Here is a 15,211-nt window from a genome sequence, read left to right as displayed (position 1 = left end):
GTAGTACTATGTCCAATTTTCTGAGGGACAGCCAGACTGATTTCCAGAGTGGTTGTACAAGCTTGCAATCCCACCAGCAATGGAGGAGTGTTCCTCTTTCTCCACAGAAGTGAACTTATATACTCACATGTCATACACGAACATATTAGTATACATGAGTGTACACAGATTATATAACACTAATATGGTTATAACAAATGTAAATTGTAGACAGAAAAGGTCCAGTTTGGAGGGACTGGCTCTATCAAGAACTGTTTTAAAAGTATATCATGTAGAATCTCACAATTAATTGCACAAAGATGAAGGAATAAAGGAGTGGGTTCCTTGAGTAAGTTGTATTCCTGATTTTTATATAAAATAATAGGACACTGGGAGCATGTTAGAAGAAGAGAGGAAAATTATCCATCTGAAGCTTGGTCGGGAGTGACAGGGCTTTGGTATGCATCCATTTTATGTTCTCATAATTGTAAATTACTAATTCTCAAGCAATTATCTTATTTATATATCCCCTTTTCCCATAGATAGTGCAATTCAATATAAAATACTATTTTACTGATATCTGAAGTGAGAAGCCTTATTCTTATTTGTTTTACATTATCATAACAAGCAATAATCATCGCATGTCAACTATGGTTAAAACAGAAGCAGCTGGAAAGCAGGAGGCAGGGGCAGAGCTCGGGTGGGGGTGGTGCTTGGATGGGGGCAGTGCTTGGGTCAGGGCTTGCCAATTGCTGCATGTGTGCTGTCCACTCATCCTGAATGTCTTCCATGTGCTCCTCGATAACCATCTGTGTCTAGGGAAACAGTCAGTTAGATTACACTGTACAGAGGGTCTGAGAATGATAGCTTTTCCGTATTGTATTGGAACAAGTACGAGTTACATATCATTTTAAAAGTGACACCAAGTTTGAAGACCCCTGTGTCTCATCTTATTGACAAAAGAATAAAGAAGATCTTGTAATTTTTGTGGGCCCTTAAATATTGAAAACTTTGGCTTCCTTTCAGTCAATATCAGTCAGCTTTCTGTTAACGTGGTAAATAGCTATGCATTGCACAGAGAAAGGTTTTATCTGGGCTCAAGGTTTCTCATGCCTCAGCCTCTGCTCCCTTGGTCTCATTGCTTTGAGCATGTGGTAGCACATCATGGCAGGAGACTGTGGCTGGACAGAGCTTCTCAAGACTGGAAGGGAAGAGGAGGAGGAATGGGTGTCTCTTCACAGGCCCTACATCTTAAAGGTACAACCAGTTCCTAATAGCACCACTCTAGCAAATAAATGTTTAATGTATAGGCTTTGGTAGATATAGATATTTAAGATAGATATAGATATTTAAGATCCAAACTAAGGTAATCTTAAGTTTTTACTAGTCTTTTGGGAATAGCATATAAATGAACAGGCTTCATTAGCATATGCTCATTGCACATTGTTCCTCTTAGGCCCACCCACTTCCATCCCTCTCTGCTAATCTCTCTCCATATCCACAGTACAATACACAATTCACAATAGCTAAGAAATGAAGCCAGCCTACATAACTGAATAAATAAAATGGGAAACATATGCTAAGTGGAATTTTATGCTGCTGCAAAGTAAAATGAAAATATGATCATAAATTTTAAACTCATTGCTCATCACAGAGCTTTATAGACTAAAGTTTTATTTCCCCCGTATCTTTATTTTCTTACAATAATTAGGATTTACCTTAAGTTGTTCCAATTCACATTTTATTAGAAAATGAAACTGTAAGCAGTTGTGTCAGTGCTATGCTTTAAGTAAGCATCTTTTAATGGTGATAGTAATAAAATAAACAAGTTTGCAATTTAAACTAAGACTCAGAGAACAACACAGAAGAGGGGCCAGAAAGATTGTAAGACCAGAGGATCAGAATGCCTGCACTGAGATAAAAATCTATATAGGACACAGAGATGACACCAAGAAATCTCATCAGTATGGTAACCTAAGGAAGACCCAAATGTAGAAATACCACTTGGCATACCAATGTTGATGAGGACAATTCCACAAGCCCCACCCCCAGGTGAAGAACTGTAGGCAATTAATGACTTCTGAAAGGGAGAATCTTCCATGGGTACCTGCATGCCAACAAAGCAAGAAAAGTAGTAAAGAATAGGAAAGGGTCACTGAGTTAGAGCTGAGTAAGCCCAGCCCAGGCTTCCTCAGCAGGTACCTATGACACCTTTGAGTTTGTTTATTTTGCAGTAACAAAGGGAGAAATGTCTTAGAAGATTATGAGAAACAAGCTTTATGCTGAATCCACAGAATGTCAACTGCCACATTAAACAAACAAACAAAAAACCAAACAAACCAACCAAGACAAAAAAACCCACTAAGTAATGGTTATCTCCTTCCTCCTGTGTACTAGAGACCAAACATTGCCAAGTGTGCACATAGTACTTCAGTTTACAATAGTTTTGGAGTTCATATTACCATATTTATAATTTTAGAAAAACTAAATTTTCTTATTGAATCTAGTACATTGTTAGTACACATTTAATAAATTTACATGCTGATTTGTCTTGATATTTCTTATCCAATAATTGACCCAAAATTAAAAAATCAACTCAAACCTATGAAAAGTTAAGAAATTCACAGGTATTGCGGGATCCTCCAGTAAATACTATGTCCAATTTTCTGAGGGACCGCCAGACTGATTTCCAGAGTGGTTGTACAAGCTTGCAATCCCACCAACAATGGAGGAGTGTTCCTCTTTCTCCACATCCTCGCCAGCATCTGCTGTCACCTGAATTTTTGATCTTAGCCATTCTGACTGCTGTGAGGTGGAAGCTCAGGGTTGTTTTGATTTGCATTTCCCTGATGATTAAGGATGTTGAACATTTCTTCAGGTGCTTCTCAGCCATTCGGTATTCCTCAGGTGAGAATTTGTTTAGTTCTGAGTCCCATTTTTTAATGGGGTTATTTGATTTTCTGGAGTTCACCTTCTTGAGTTCTTTATATATATTGGATATTAGTCCCCTATTTGATTTAGGATAGGTAAAGATCCTTTCCCAATCTGTTGGTGGTCTTTTTGTCTTATTGACGGTGTCTTTTGCCTTGCAGAAGCTTTGCAATTTTATGAGGTCCCATTTGTCAATTCTCGATCTTACAGCACCAGCCATTGCTGTTCTATTCAGGAATTTTTCCCCTGTACCCATATCTTTGAGGCTTTTTCCCACTTTCTCCTCTATAAGTTTCAGTGTCTCTGGTTTTATGTGGAATTTCTTAATCCACTTAGATTTGACCTTAGTACAAGGAGATAGGAATGGATCAATTCGCATTCTTCTACATGTTAACAACCAGTTGTGCCAGCACCATTTGTTGAAAATGCTGTCTTTTTTCCACTGGATGGTTTTAGCTCCCTTAGCTGTCTCTTGTGAGACTATGCCAGGGCCTAGCAAACACAGAAGTGGATGCTCACAGTCAGCTATTGGATGGATCACAGGGCCCCCAATGGAGGAGCTAGAGAAAGTACCCAAGGAGCTAAAGGGATCTGCAACACTANAGGTGGAACAACAATATGAACTAGCCAGTACCCAGGAGCTCTTGTTTCTAGCTGCATATGTATCAAAAGATGGCCTAGTGGGCCATCACTGGAAAGAGAGGCCCATTGGTCATGCAAGCTTTATATGCCCCAGTACAGGGCCAAAAAGTGGGAGTGGGTGGGTAGGGGAGTGGGGGGGAGGGTATGGGGGACCTTTGGGATAGCATTGTAAATGTAAATGAGGAAAATACCTAATAAAAATATTAAAAAAGAAAAAAAAGAAAATAACCATTAAAAAAGAGTTCTTAAAAAAAATAAAAAGAGTTCTAGTGTGGGGTTAAGGATATATTTGGAGTGCTGACTGCTTTCAAATGATTTGGGTTTGATTTACAACAGCCACTTTGCAACTTGCAGCCTTCTCTAACTCCAGTTCCAGGGGATCTGATACCCTCTTCTGGTCTCTGCAGGCACCAAGAAGGTCTATGGACATATGCAGGGTAAACATCCCCACACATGAAATAAAATAAAAATACATTAAAAAACAAAAACAAAACAAGAGAAGCAAAGTAGTTTAGGAGATGGGAGTCACCAAAATTTATAAGCAATTAAAGAATATGCAAATAATTCTAATTTTTCAAATCAGAATACCATGAAAATGTTCAATAGTTCATTTACTATATAAAATACTGTTAACAAGAGCCAAAATAATAAGTACCTAATAGATTCTGCTTTGAATCTAGGTGGAATACAGAGTATTGGATTTACCCTCCAAATTAAATAGCAATAATAATAGACATATATGTCATTAGATATCTGTCAATGAAGACTATCTGATGTAAGTAAAATGAAGTGAGCTTAATTTCTCTGGATACCTATATCTTAAGAGATTTTAGGATTTGGCATAAGAAGCAGATCTCAGTAGTCTCAAACCTTGCAGTTAGGTGGGAGGTGGGGAAAGTGCAGTTGATCAGGAAGTGTTATGGGCAGCAGATGTACAGAGTCCCAAGTGCTTGTGTAGAGTGCAGGAGAAGAGCCTTGCCTCAGTCATGAAGAATAATTGGCTTTAGGTTAAGCACAGTGCTCTTTCACAGCTAATTGTAACAGCGGATATTGAAAGGAGTCTAAGTGAATTATTAGGATTTTTATTTATAGGAGTCTGAGTATTACAATCAAAGGATGTCAGACATACTGAGAAGCAGAAAAACATACCCCATATATGACATGTCAAGAATTAATTGATATGGAGTGTGAACTGGTGCTGGAATTGGTAGGCAAGAAGGAATTTAAAATAATGGCAGCTGACTACTATGTGTTAACAATATTTAAAATGAATTCAATCCACAAAACGTTATGATGTGTGATCTAAATATAAGTTTAAAAGTTTACCTGTAACAGACTAGAAATAATGAAAGAAAAATTAGAAAAAGCACAATAATATAATTGTCTAAAACCAATACTAGAAAGAAAAAAAATCACAGAGATGGAGAGAATATTAATGAGTTGTAGGGAAAAGGCCCAGGGTAGATATGTGTGTATGATGAGATCCTAGACAAACTTGGCGAAGAGAGTGTACATGGAAAAAATATTTGAAAATAAATTTCCAAGCATTCTGAGGTTATAAAGCCTTTAATTAACCAACCAGTAATCCACAAGCAGAAATACAAGGGATGTGTACAAAGCTGTCATAATTAGATTGCTCAGAGCTGGTCACAAGGAGAAAAAGTTTTAAAGCTACAAATATAGAACCAACAATTTAATGTAGGAATTAAAACTGATTTTCTTTTGGATATAGTGCAAATGAGGAGAAAGTATGGTTACATGTTTATGGACAGAAGAAGAAATCTGTTTACCATAATAGATTTGAAATGAAGGTTAAATAAGATGTTTTCAAATATTTAAGCTAAAGGGAAGAATTGCCAGCAGTATTGCACTATGGTAAATACTGAAATCTTTCAGGCAGAAGAAATGGCACCAGATGGGAGTGTGAACTTTCACAAACACAAGAAACACCAGAGAAAGATGAATCGGGGCAAATGCAGAGGAAATTATATTATCTAAGTATGTTTTAAAGATAACTGTCTTTAGGACAAGCGCTATAACAATAAAATGTGAGACTTACATGGTCTGCAAATGTAAAGTGCCTGCTAAAAATAACAGGTCAGAATAAAAACTATTCTACTAGACTACTGTTGGATCCTTATGCTACCCAGGAAGAGCAGTTCTGTAAGCTTGCACACGGACTGAGAATTCTGTCCTTGGTTTTGTCTAGTTACCATGTCCCATGTTATCACGCAGCCCATTTCCTAAGTGTGTGTGCTGTGACACAGGATTTCCTCTTATTAATAATAAAAATTTTCTGAAACATCACTGTCTTTTTCACCTGAGAATTGAGCTTTGCAGAGCATCTAATTCTCCTATGTTTAAAAAATTACAGAGAACTGGAGCTTATAACTCTGTGGTGGAAGGTTTGTCTGACATCCATAATGTTTGTTTAGTTTCATTAAATAGGCACGAGTTGATGGCAATTCTGACAATTCAAATATGCCTGGTGTGTTAGTTGGGACTTTAAATCTGTGATTAGATACTATGACCAAGGACATTTAACTGGGGCTGGCTTACAGATTATATTCTAGTGAGTAACATGATGGTGGTGGTGGTAGTGATCATGATGATGATGATGGTGGTAGTGATGGTGTTGGTTGTGGTGATATGATGATAATGACTTCACAATATGGTCGATGGTTATGAGGATTCTCTTTATAAAAAGAGTTAAGATTCAATTGTGTTGGGAAAGAGAGAAATAGACATGCAATTTAAATAGTCATCTTTGATAAAAGGGTGAGAGTCTTGAAAATGATAATGAAACCCCACCATTTAGGTAATTTTAAGACTTGCAACTTGTTTGTTCCACATGTTGCTATCTGGCAACAAGTTGTGGGTAATAGAAAGTCAAAGATTCCCTTCATCTCCCTGTCTCATTAGCTGGGAATGGCATTTCTACACTGCCTCCTCTTTCTTACCTACCTGGAACAAGTGGACTTCAGTGCTTCAGTTTGGTCTAGCATTCACAAGAATATGGGTTTTTGAGAGAATTTGCTCTTGAGAGACTTACAGCAACACAAAACAATATTTTTGTCTTTAATTGGTTCTTAGAAACACACGAGTTCACTCACACATTGCCCCTTGAGGTTGCCTGAGGTCAACTTTGCCTTTGACTAGCTCAATTACATGTTAAGATGAAAGTGGCTTATTTTCTGGATGGTCTTCATTAATCTTAGCGTGACTTAAAAATAGAACTACCTGTGTCTTCCAGATTTTGTTCCTGGCATCTGCATATGCAAGTCCCCACCTCAGTGAGGAGAGCTGTTCTGCTGTGGCTGCTGTTGCGCATTACCTGTATCTTTGCCAGTTTAGCTGGATGCTCATTCAGGTTGGTAGTTCGTTCCCTGCCCAGCGCTCCCATCCAGTGACCCTGCGAGAGGAGAGCTGCCTTAGTTAGGGTTTTACTGTTCTGAACAGTCACCATAACAAGGCAACTCTTATAGGAATAGCACTTAATTGCAGCTGGCTTACAGGTTCAGAGGTTCATTCATCTTGAATCATCAAGGAAGAGACATGGCAGCGTCCAGGTAGGCATGGTGCAGGAGGAGCTGAGAGTTCTACATCTTCATCTGAGGGGCTTCTAGCAGAATACTGGCTTCCAGGCATCTTGAAGCCCACACCCACAGTGACACACCTACTCCAACAGGGCCACACCTTCTAATAGTGCCATGCCCTGGGCTGAGCATATACAAACCATCACAAGGTCTTAGTACCAGATGTTCTCTGTCCTGAAGTAGAAATAATCTGAGGTAGCCATCACAGCTCTATCAGCGTGTGAATGCAATAATATTTCTAGTAACTAGAGGAGAGTTTGGAAAAAAATGAGGCAAATTTAGTAAGACTGAAAACCAAAGGGTCGTAGCAGAAGGAGCTTGGACTATGGGATCCCGAGGAATAAGAAATTTGAATTATTTTCTCTGAATCATCAAAAAGTTTGTTCAAGAAAGAGAGGATATGATTACATCTCGATTTTGGAGAGATATCTTTATTTGTGGTTAACTGGAGGTAGAAAAGGGTGTCTGGGGGAAGCCAGTTACTAGTGTTGGCTGTACCAGGAGGACTGGAGAATGCTCATACTAAACAGAGACTTGTCGGTAGATACAAAGTAAGTAACATGGTTATTTGTTTTCTGTTAGTTCAGAACTTTAGCATAGGATGTTGATTGTCAGGCGTGCAGGAGATGGGAATCTCTGTCCCCACATACTGGCCATGAAAGTCTGATGGACAGTGGCTCCTGTTCTGACCTGAGGAGCCGTTGTAGAAGAGACAAAGACTTTCCAGTCATGAACAACAGCAGCAGCTGCCGTGTTGTGGCCTGACAGTAGGAGAGTCATAAAGGAGGGCTCTGGCCCTGCCACTCTGCACACCTAATAAATGATTACCTCTCTGCAGGAGATGGCTCTGAATAATCTGTCACTCCTCAAATTAGTGCTTTGTAGAACTGTCAGCACCTCCGATCATGGAAAATAAGTCATTTACTTTAATATCTCTGTCAATGGGTTTAAAAATAAGTCTAAGCCATAGACATAAATTCAGGACATGAAACATCTGAAAACAGAAGAAATTTCTTACACTATATTTCTGATTGAAAGGTTACTTTAGGCATTGCTCTAAGCTGAAGTTTTTAAGTACAAGACTATGCAGGTTGTTATCTATCTGCCTGGCCTGATTCTCCAGTGGTGTGCTGAAGGTCTTTGTCCCTGTCCCTGACATATTCTGAGTTTCTGATTAATGACTTAGATGAAAACACAGGAAACTGCTTATCAGATTTGAAGATATACAGAGATAGCAGAATTGTTACAACAGGAAGCTGCTTGATTAAGACACAGGTGGAACCAACAGGGAAAACCTGTAGTCACAGGTTACACACTAAGCGAACTGTATCAGTGATGGAATGTAATATAAACATAATGTGAATGGCTGAGAATTTTACTTTATGATAGACTCAGTGGTAGGGTAAGTTTGAGCAGAGTATCACAGAACAGACCTAGGTTCCATGTCACAGTATGAAGGCAGCTGTGGCTCCATTGTAGCCTATCATGCACTGGCCTCTTACACAAAACCAAACTCACAGTTGATGTCCTAGCATGGGAGCCGTCAGAAGGCAGCATCTTGGAACGGGTGTGGGGAGATGCTTCTGTGTACAATACCCAGAGACATGCTGCAGGAGAGAAAGCCTACACCAGGTATCTGCATTTGGCAGAACCAGAGCAAATGGATCAAATAGTAGGACATGGAAAAATCCATTCAAGTTAAGAGTGTTCACAGCCAGTAATACTCTCGGTATGGTAGAGACTATTTGCAGAAGCAAAGTGATCAAATCACCAAAGTACATTCAAACAGAAATGTCTTTCACATGTATTTCTAGTGGAGTTCCTCTTTTGCTGGGTATTAGCCAAAGTTAATGGGGGGGTTGGGGGGTGGAGTGTCAGGTTATTCCATATCTGCTTTTCTGGTCAGCAAGAAAATCTAATTGTGTCTGATGCTTATTTAGTAGGCTAATTATATTTGTGTGTAGCTCATAATTTAGGAAAATAGTTGCAAATGGCAGTGAAATATAATGCGTTTCAGCTGGTGCACCACACATCCTTCATGGTTTGCGGCGTGACCACAAGGGGAAAATCCAATAACTTCTAAATTTTAGATAGCTTTCTTCTAATAAGTTATGTTGTGGCTAGAGGTTGTCATTTTACCCAACTACACTTTCCATTTATAAAATGCCATGTGCTAAAACCATTTTTTAAAAACCTTGGTTTTGTAATGTCAAGAGCTTCAAGATAAAGGCTCAGTGGCTCAAGGGCAACAAATTAGGAGGTGCCATGGTCTGGGCCCTGAACTTGGATGACTTCATTGCTTCTTTCTGTCTCAGGGACGTTTCCCTCTGAATTCTACTTTAAAGAGAGATCTGAATGTGCACAGTGCAAGTTGTTACACCTCTTATCAATGGGAGCTTTAGTCAGTAATTTGTCCTTAAAACTGTCGTCAGAAAAGAGCAAGTTCAACAGCTTTTCCATAGAGGATTCTGCCTCACCCTTCCATGGAGAATAATTGCAATAAGTCCTGGGCCTGCCTGAATTGAATCCCAAAGTAGTACTACAAGGATGGATGTCTTTGTCTGCTGTACCAGCTGAAAAGAAACAAAGAATGCTCTTCATTTGTCAGCTTTGGCTAAGCTCTGAACATCTTTTGCTTCCTTTAAAACCACCTTGCTTGTTTGCTTTCATAATAAATTCCACATTTATGGAACAAATAAATAACAACAAAAAAAAAACCCTAAGCCTATCTTTAAAAGCACTAGTCCAGTCCTGTGAGTCAAATTTGATTAAAATCTTGAAAGAGCACATACATGGTACACAGACATACATGCAGGCAAAACACCAACACACCTAAGATAAATGAAAACTTTAAAAACCTTGAAAGAATGTCAACGTTATCAATTCTACTTCATATTTTTTAGCAATACAAGAGTGAATCCGATGTTATATGAGTAATGTAATGACTGAGTTAATCATTCAATTTTAATAATTGGGTTAAGAGCACCAGAATTATCACTGGGTTGGCAAGATGGCTCAGTGGGCAAAATGTTTGCTGTCAACACAGACAACCTGAGTTCGATCACCAGGACCCAAATTCTGGAAGGAGAGAAATGACCAGTAAGTTGTTCTCTGACCTCAACACATGCACTGTGGCATGTGTGCACCTTCATATAACCACAGGTTAATGCACACATAAGAAAGATAATAAAAATGTTACAGTGAACATTCTGAGATAACAAACCATTGTTCTTTGTTTTTTTGTTTGCGTGGGTTTTCTTTGTTTTTGTTTTTGTTTTTTGGCATCACATTTTCAGAGTTAGGATAAACTTATTTAAATGGCCCCACTTTACTTTGTTACAAGCTTTCAATATCATCATGGTGAAGTGAGAGTATAGTTTAATGTTGGGAGAAATCTCTTATTGATAAACAAGTTATATAACTTCTCTGAGCCGATCTTGAAGATCAGGTTACTGTTACGCCGCCACCGTTGAAAACTGTGAAAATACGAAACTAATCCTTGCAGGAAGCTGGCCCCGTGCCCAGCCCAGCTTGTGTACAATACCTGTATGGTGCTGCTGAGGTTAGCACGAGTGGCTAAGATAACAGAGATTTTCAACTGTGCTGAATATTTTACTTTTCCAATATAATTCATATCTTTTTATGAAGGGGGGATGTGTTTGATATGTGCAAAGAAGGATGATTTTAAGAGAGGCACACAATAGCTGCAAAGCCTCAGCAAGGATAATCTGTGGCCTCATAGAGAATGCGCCTGCTTAGCACAGGCTCCAAGCTCCTGGTGGGAGTGTAGAAACAGCAAAGTTTGCTTATTTGGTATGAAGCAAACAACTAGCAAATTCTCTGTTTGGTCAAGAATAATTGACCTTCCCTTCTGTTTGTTCTGCATGTAAGATCACTCTGTGTGAACACTGATATCATTTCCTACTTCCTTAACATACCAGGGTCATGTTTACTATAAGTCAGATTGACAGTGGGAATTCAGAAGGTTGGCATGTCTTTGCTCTCTGCTGCTGACTAAGTGTTTCAGTTTTTTCTTATTTTGGAGAAAGCATATTCTAATATTATAAAACAAAAATACTTGGGTGATATCAAATCAAAATGTCCATCTCTTTCTTGCTATTTTGCTTATTTGCCACTTTTCTTTTGCCTTATCCCTAATGCTATGCTTAAAGGTAAACAATGCTAATGGTTTCCTGGGTATGCCTCCACAAAGACCTCATGAGGAGACAAATATTTATGAATCTATAAACAAGGACACATGTGTATCCTTGTGGTTGTATACACTTCCTATGTGAATGTATGTATATATTTACATTTAGAAATCTTTACTTTCACTATGGTCAACTATTTTTTATGCTACAATACAATGATTCTACAATTTATTTTGTAGTCTCTAATTCTGGTTAATGGTCATTCATTTTTTGTATGTAAACTATATTTGTTTGTTTAGAGAGTAGCCATAGAATGAATTCTTAAAAATTATGTCTTTATTATGAATGGTCACAAAAGGCATACTTTTAATTGGATTATCAAGTTGTGAATTAATTGAAGAAGTATAGTATAAACTGTGATTGTTTGCAGTAGAGTTAAGTGGAAATGTAACTGGGCTTCTGTATTCATTTGGCTCAGTTTTACGGTCATTTGATTCACCCTGTTAATCCACTGTAGAGGAATCTGCTTTGATCACAAAGGCCATGAGGGTCTTGCATTGTCTCTGAAATCTGTTTCTCTCATTTCTAACATGGCAGCTTAATTCAGAATTCATTGTTTTAATGTGAAAGTACACTTTCTTTGAAGAATGTATTCTTAAATTGGTAGACTAGGTTAGAAATCACTTAAACTTATGATTGAACATGAGTTTGAACATAAGTTTGTGGAGTTCAAATAGCCTATTTTTTTCATATTGTGTGCCTCAATTTTTCCATATAGCCTGACTCTGAAGAAACAGACAGGCTCTTGGTAGAGAGTGCAGCGACATAGCAACAGGAAGGGGATGCTAAAATTGGCCATGGTTTTCCTTTTTCATTGATCTAATTTGACAACACTTAAACATTATTGAAGACTGGTAACTACTAAGATAAAAATTATGTACCTGGAAATACTGAATTATCAAGTCTCAAAAAGCACTGCAGTTCTTTTAAAGCAATAGATATTAAGAAAGAGGAAGCAGGGGAACAAGGACATGTGGGAACATTTCTTAGATTTGTATCTGAAATGAATGATTAAGAGAATATACTGATAGAAATAGTACCATGTGTCATGTAGACTAAATTCAATGCTATAAATCACCTTGTATAATCAAGAATTATATAAGAGCCTGGATACAGTCTTTGTTCAGATGAAATTTGTGGAGTTCAAATAGCTTATTTAGCCTAAAATAAGTGAAATTTCTCCTTTATATCTTACTAACATACTAACGGTTATATGAAGATATAATAATAAACTAATGAATTTGTGTTTATAGAACATATAAAGCCGTAATTCTGAACTATGATAACTAAAGCAATTAATAAGATGTGTGTCTGATTTTCTTGTGTAGCTACTTGGTAAGTATTATCTATGTAGTAATATAGCCAGTGTGCTTATAGACACACTCTTTAATTTATTCTTGTAGGTATTTAATCTAAATAATCTTATTTAGATAATTTAGTTATTTTTAATGCTTTAAATTGAATAAATTTTAAAAATTCCAGCCCCAATTGCCAATTATGGAAATGTACTTTTTATTGGATATTTTCTTTATTTACATTTCAAATGCTGTCCCCTTTCCTGGTTTCCCCTCCAAAAACCCCCTGCCACCTATCCCCTCCTCCTGTTCACCAAACAACCCATTCCTGCTCCTGGCGCTGGCATTCCCCCACACTGGGGCATAGAGCCTTCATAGGATAAAGGGCCTCTCCCCACAATTGATGTCCAACTAGGTCATCCTCTGTTGCATATGCAGCTGGAGCCATGAGTCCCACCATGATTGGTGGTTTAGTCCTTGAGAGCTCTGGGGTTACTGACTAGTTTATATTGTTGTTCATCCTATGGGGCTACAAAGCCCTTCAGCTCCTTAGGTCCTTTCTCTGTCTCCTTCATTGGGGACCCTGTGTTCAGGATGGCTGTGAGCATCGACTTCTGTATTTGTCAGGCACTGGCAGAGCCTCTCAGGAGAGAGCTATACCAGGCTCCTGTCAGCAAGCACTTGTTGGCATCCACAACAGTGTCTGGGTTTGGTGATTATATATGGGATGGATCCCTAGGTGAGTCAGTCTCTGGATGGTCATTTCTTTGGTCTCTACCCCACACTTTGTTTCCTTCCATGGGTGTTTTGTTCCCCCCTTCTAAGATGGATTGAAGTATCCACACTATGGTCTCCCTTCTTCTTGAGTTTCATATGGTTTATGACTTGTATCTTGGAATTCCAAATGGCTGAGAAGCACCTAAAGAAATGTTCAACATCCTTAGTCATCAGGGAAATGCAAACCAAAACAACTCTGTGATTCCACCTCACACCAGTCAGAATGGCTACGATCAAAAATTCAGGTGACAGCAGATGCTGCTGAGGATGTGGAAAAAGAGGAACACTCCTCCATTGCTGGTGGAATTGGAAGCTGGTACAACCACTCTGGAAATCAGTTTGGTGGTTCTTCAGAAAATTGGACATAGTACTACCTGAGGACCCAGCAATACCACTCCTGGGCATATACCCAGAAGATGCTCCAACATGTAATAAGGACACATGCTCCACTTTGTTCATAGCAGCCTTATTTATAATAGCCAGAAGCTGGAAATAACTCAGGTGTCCCTCAACAGAGGAATGGATTCAGAAAATGTGGTACATTTACACAATAGAGTACTACTCAGCTATTAAAAACAATGAATTTATGAAATTCCTAGGCAAATGGATGGATCTGGAGGATATCATCCTGAGTAGGTAACACAATCACAAAAGAACACACATGATATGCACTCAGTGATAAGTGGGTATTAGCCCAGAAGCTCGGAATACCCAAGATACAATTCATAAACCACATGAAACTCAAGAAGAAGAAAAGGTACGTTTTTAATGTGTCCTGTTTTCTTCCTTCCTGTGAGGAGGGATGGACAGAAACAGAAAGAGAAATACAAGAGAGAAGGAGAAAGAGAGAGATAGACAGACAGACACAGAGAGAAGAGACAGAGACAGAAAGCACTAAAATGCAGCATAAAAATTGTCTGAATTACATTAGAGCAATGTACAGTAACTCATGAGGCCTACATTTATTATTCAATAAATATTTTTTAAATTCATGTTTTATATTTAATATCTTTAAGCTTTCCTAGTTAACTCTTGTTCCTCTTAAGAGGAGTTTGATTAAATGGAACCATCAAGTCTTCTACCTCTTTTTAGAACAAGATTTTAAAATATATGCACACACACACACACATTTACATATATAGGAGGAAATTTAAAACATTTCTATGCATGCTGAAAGGAGCCTGATATGGCTGTCTCCTGAGAGGCCCTGCCAGAGCCTTACAAATACAGAGACATATTCTCTCAACCAACCATTGGACTCAGCACAGGGCCCCCAATATAGGACTGAAGGAGTTGAAGGGGGTTGCAATCCCATAGGAAGAACAACAATATCCACCAACCAGAACCCCCAGATCTTCTAGAGACTAAGCTATCAACCAAGGAGCACACACGGCTCCAGCTGCATATGTATGTGTGTGTGTGTGTGTGTGTGTGTGTGTGTGTGTGTGTGTGTGTGTGTATGTGTATGTGTATGTGTATGTGTATGTGTATGTGTATGTGTATGTATGTGTATATGGCCTTGTCATGCATCAATGGAAGGAGAGGTCCTTGGTCCTATGAAGGCTTGACAGATGCTCCAGTGTAGTGGAATTGAGGGCAGGGAGGTGGTAGTGGGTGGGTAGATGGAGAGGAACACCCTCACAGAAGCAGGGGGAGGTAGGATGGGGCGGGGTATTTCTGGGAGGGGAGAAACCAGAAAAGGGGATTACATTTGAAATGTAAATAAAGAAAGTAGCCAACAAAAAATTTCAAAACATAGTTATTAGATTCAGTTAAAATG

The 15,211-nt window shown here is 38.5% G+C and overlaps 1 protein-coding gene across 1 annotated transcript in view; it reads left to right on the top strand.

Annotated features, from left to right (window-relative positions):
• Adgrv1 (adhesion G protein-coupled receptor V1) overlaps positions 1 to 15,211 on the top strand; it is a 497,830-nt gene that overhangs the window by 322,783 nt on the left and 159,836 nt on the right. Inside the window, exon 84 of the mRNA XM_021180004.1 lies at positions 6,806 to 6,922. Within this exon, the coding sequence (XP_021035663.1) occupies positions 6,806 to 6,922 (117 nt within the window). The remainder of the gene's footprint in view (positions 1 to 6,805; positions 6,923 to 15,211) is intronic.

The sequence above is a fragment of the Mus caroli genome, chromosome 13 (genome assembly GCF_900094665.2).
Source record: "Mus caroli chromosome 13, CAROLI_EIJ_v1.1, whole genome shotgun sequence".
Lineage (NCBI taxonomy): Eukaryota > Metazoa > Chordata > Mammalia > Rodentia > Muridae > Mus > Mus caroli.
This window is presented reverse-complemented; position numbering and strand designations above follow the sequence as displayed.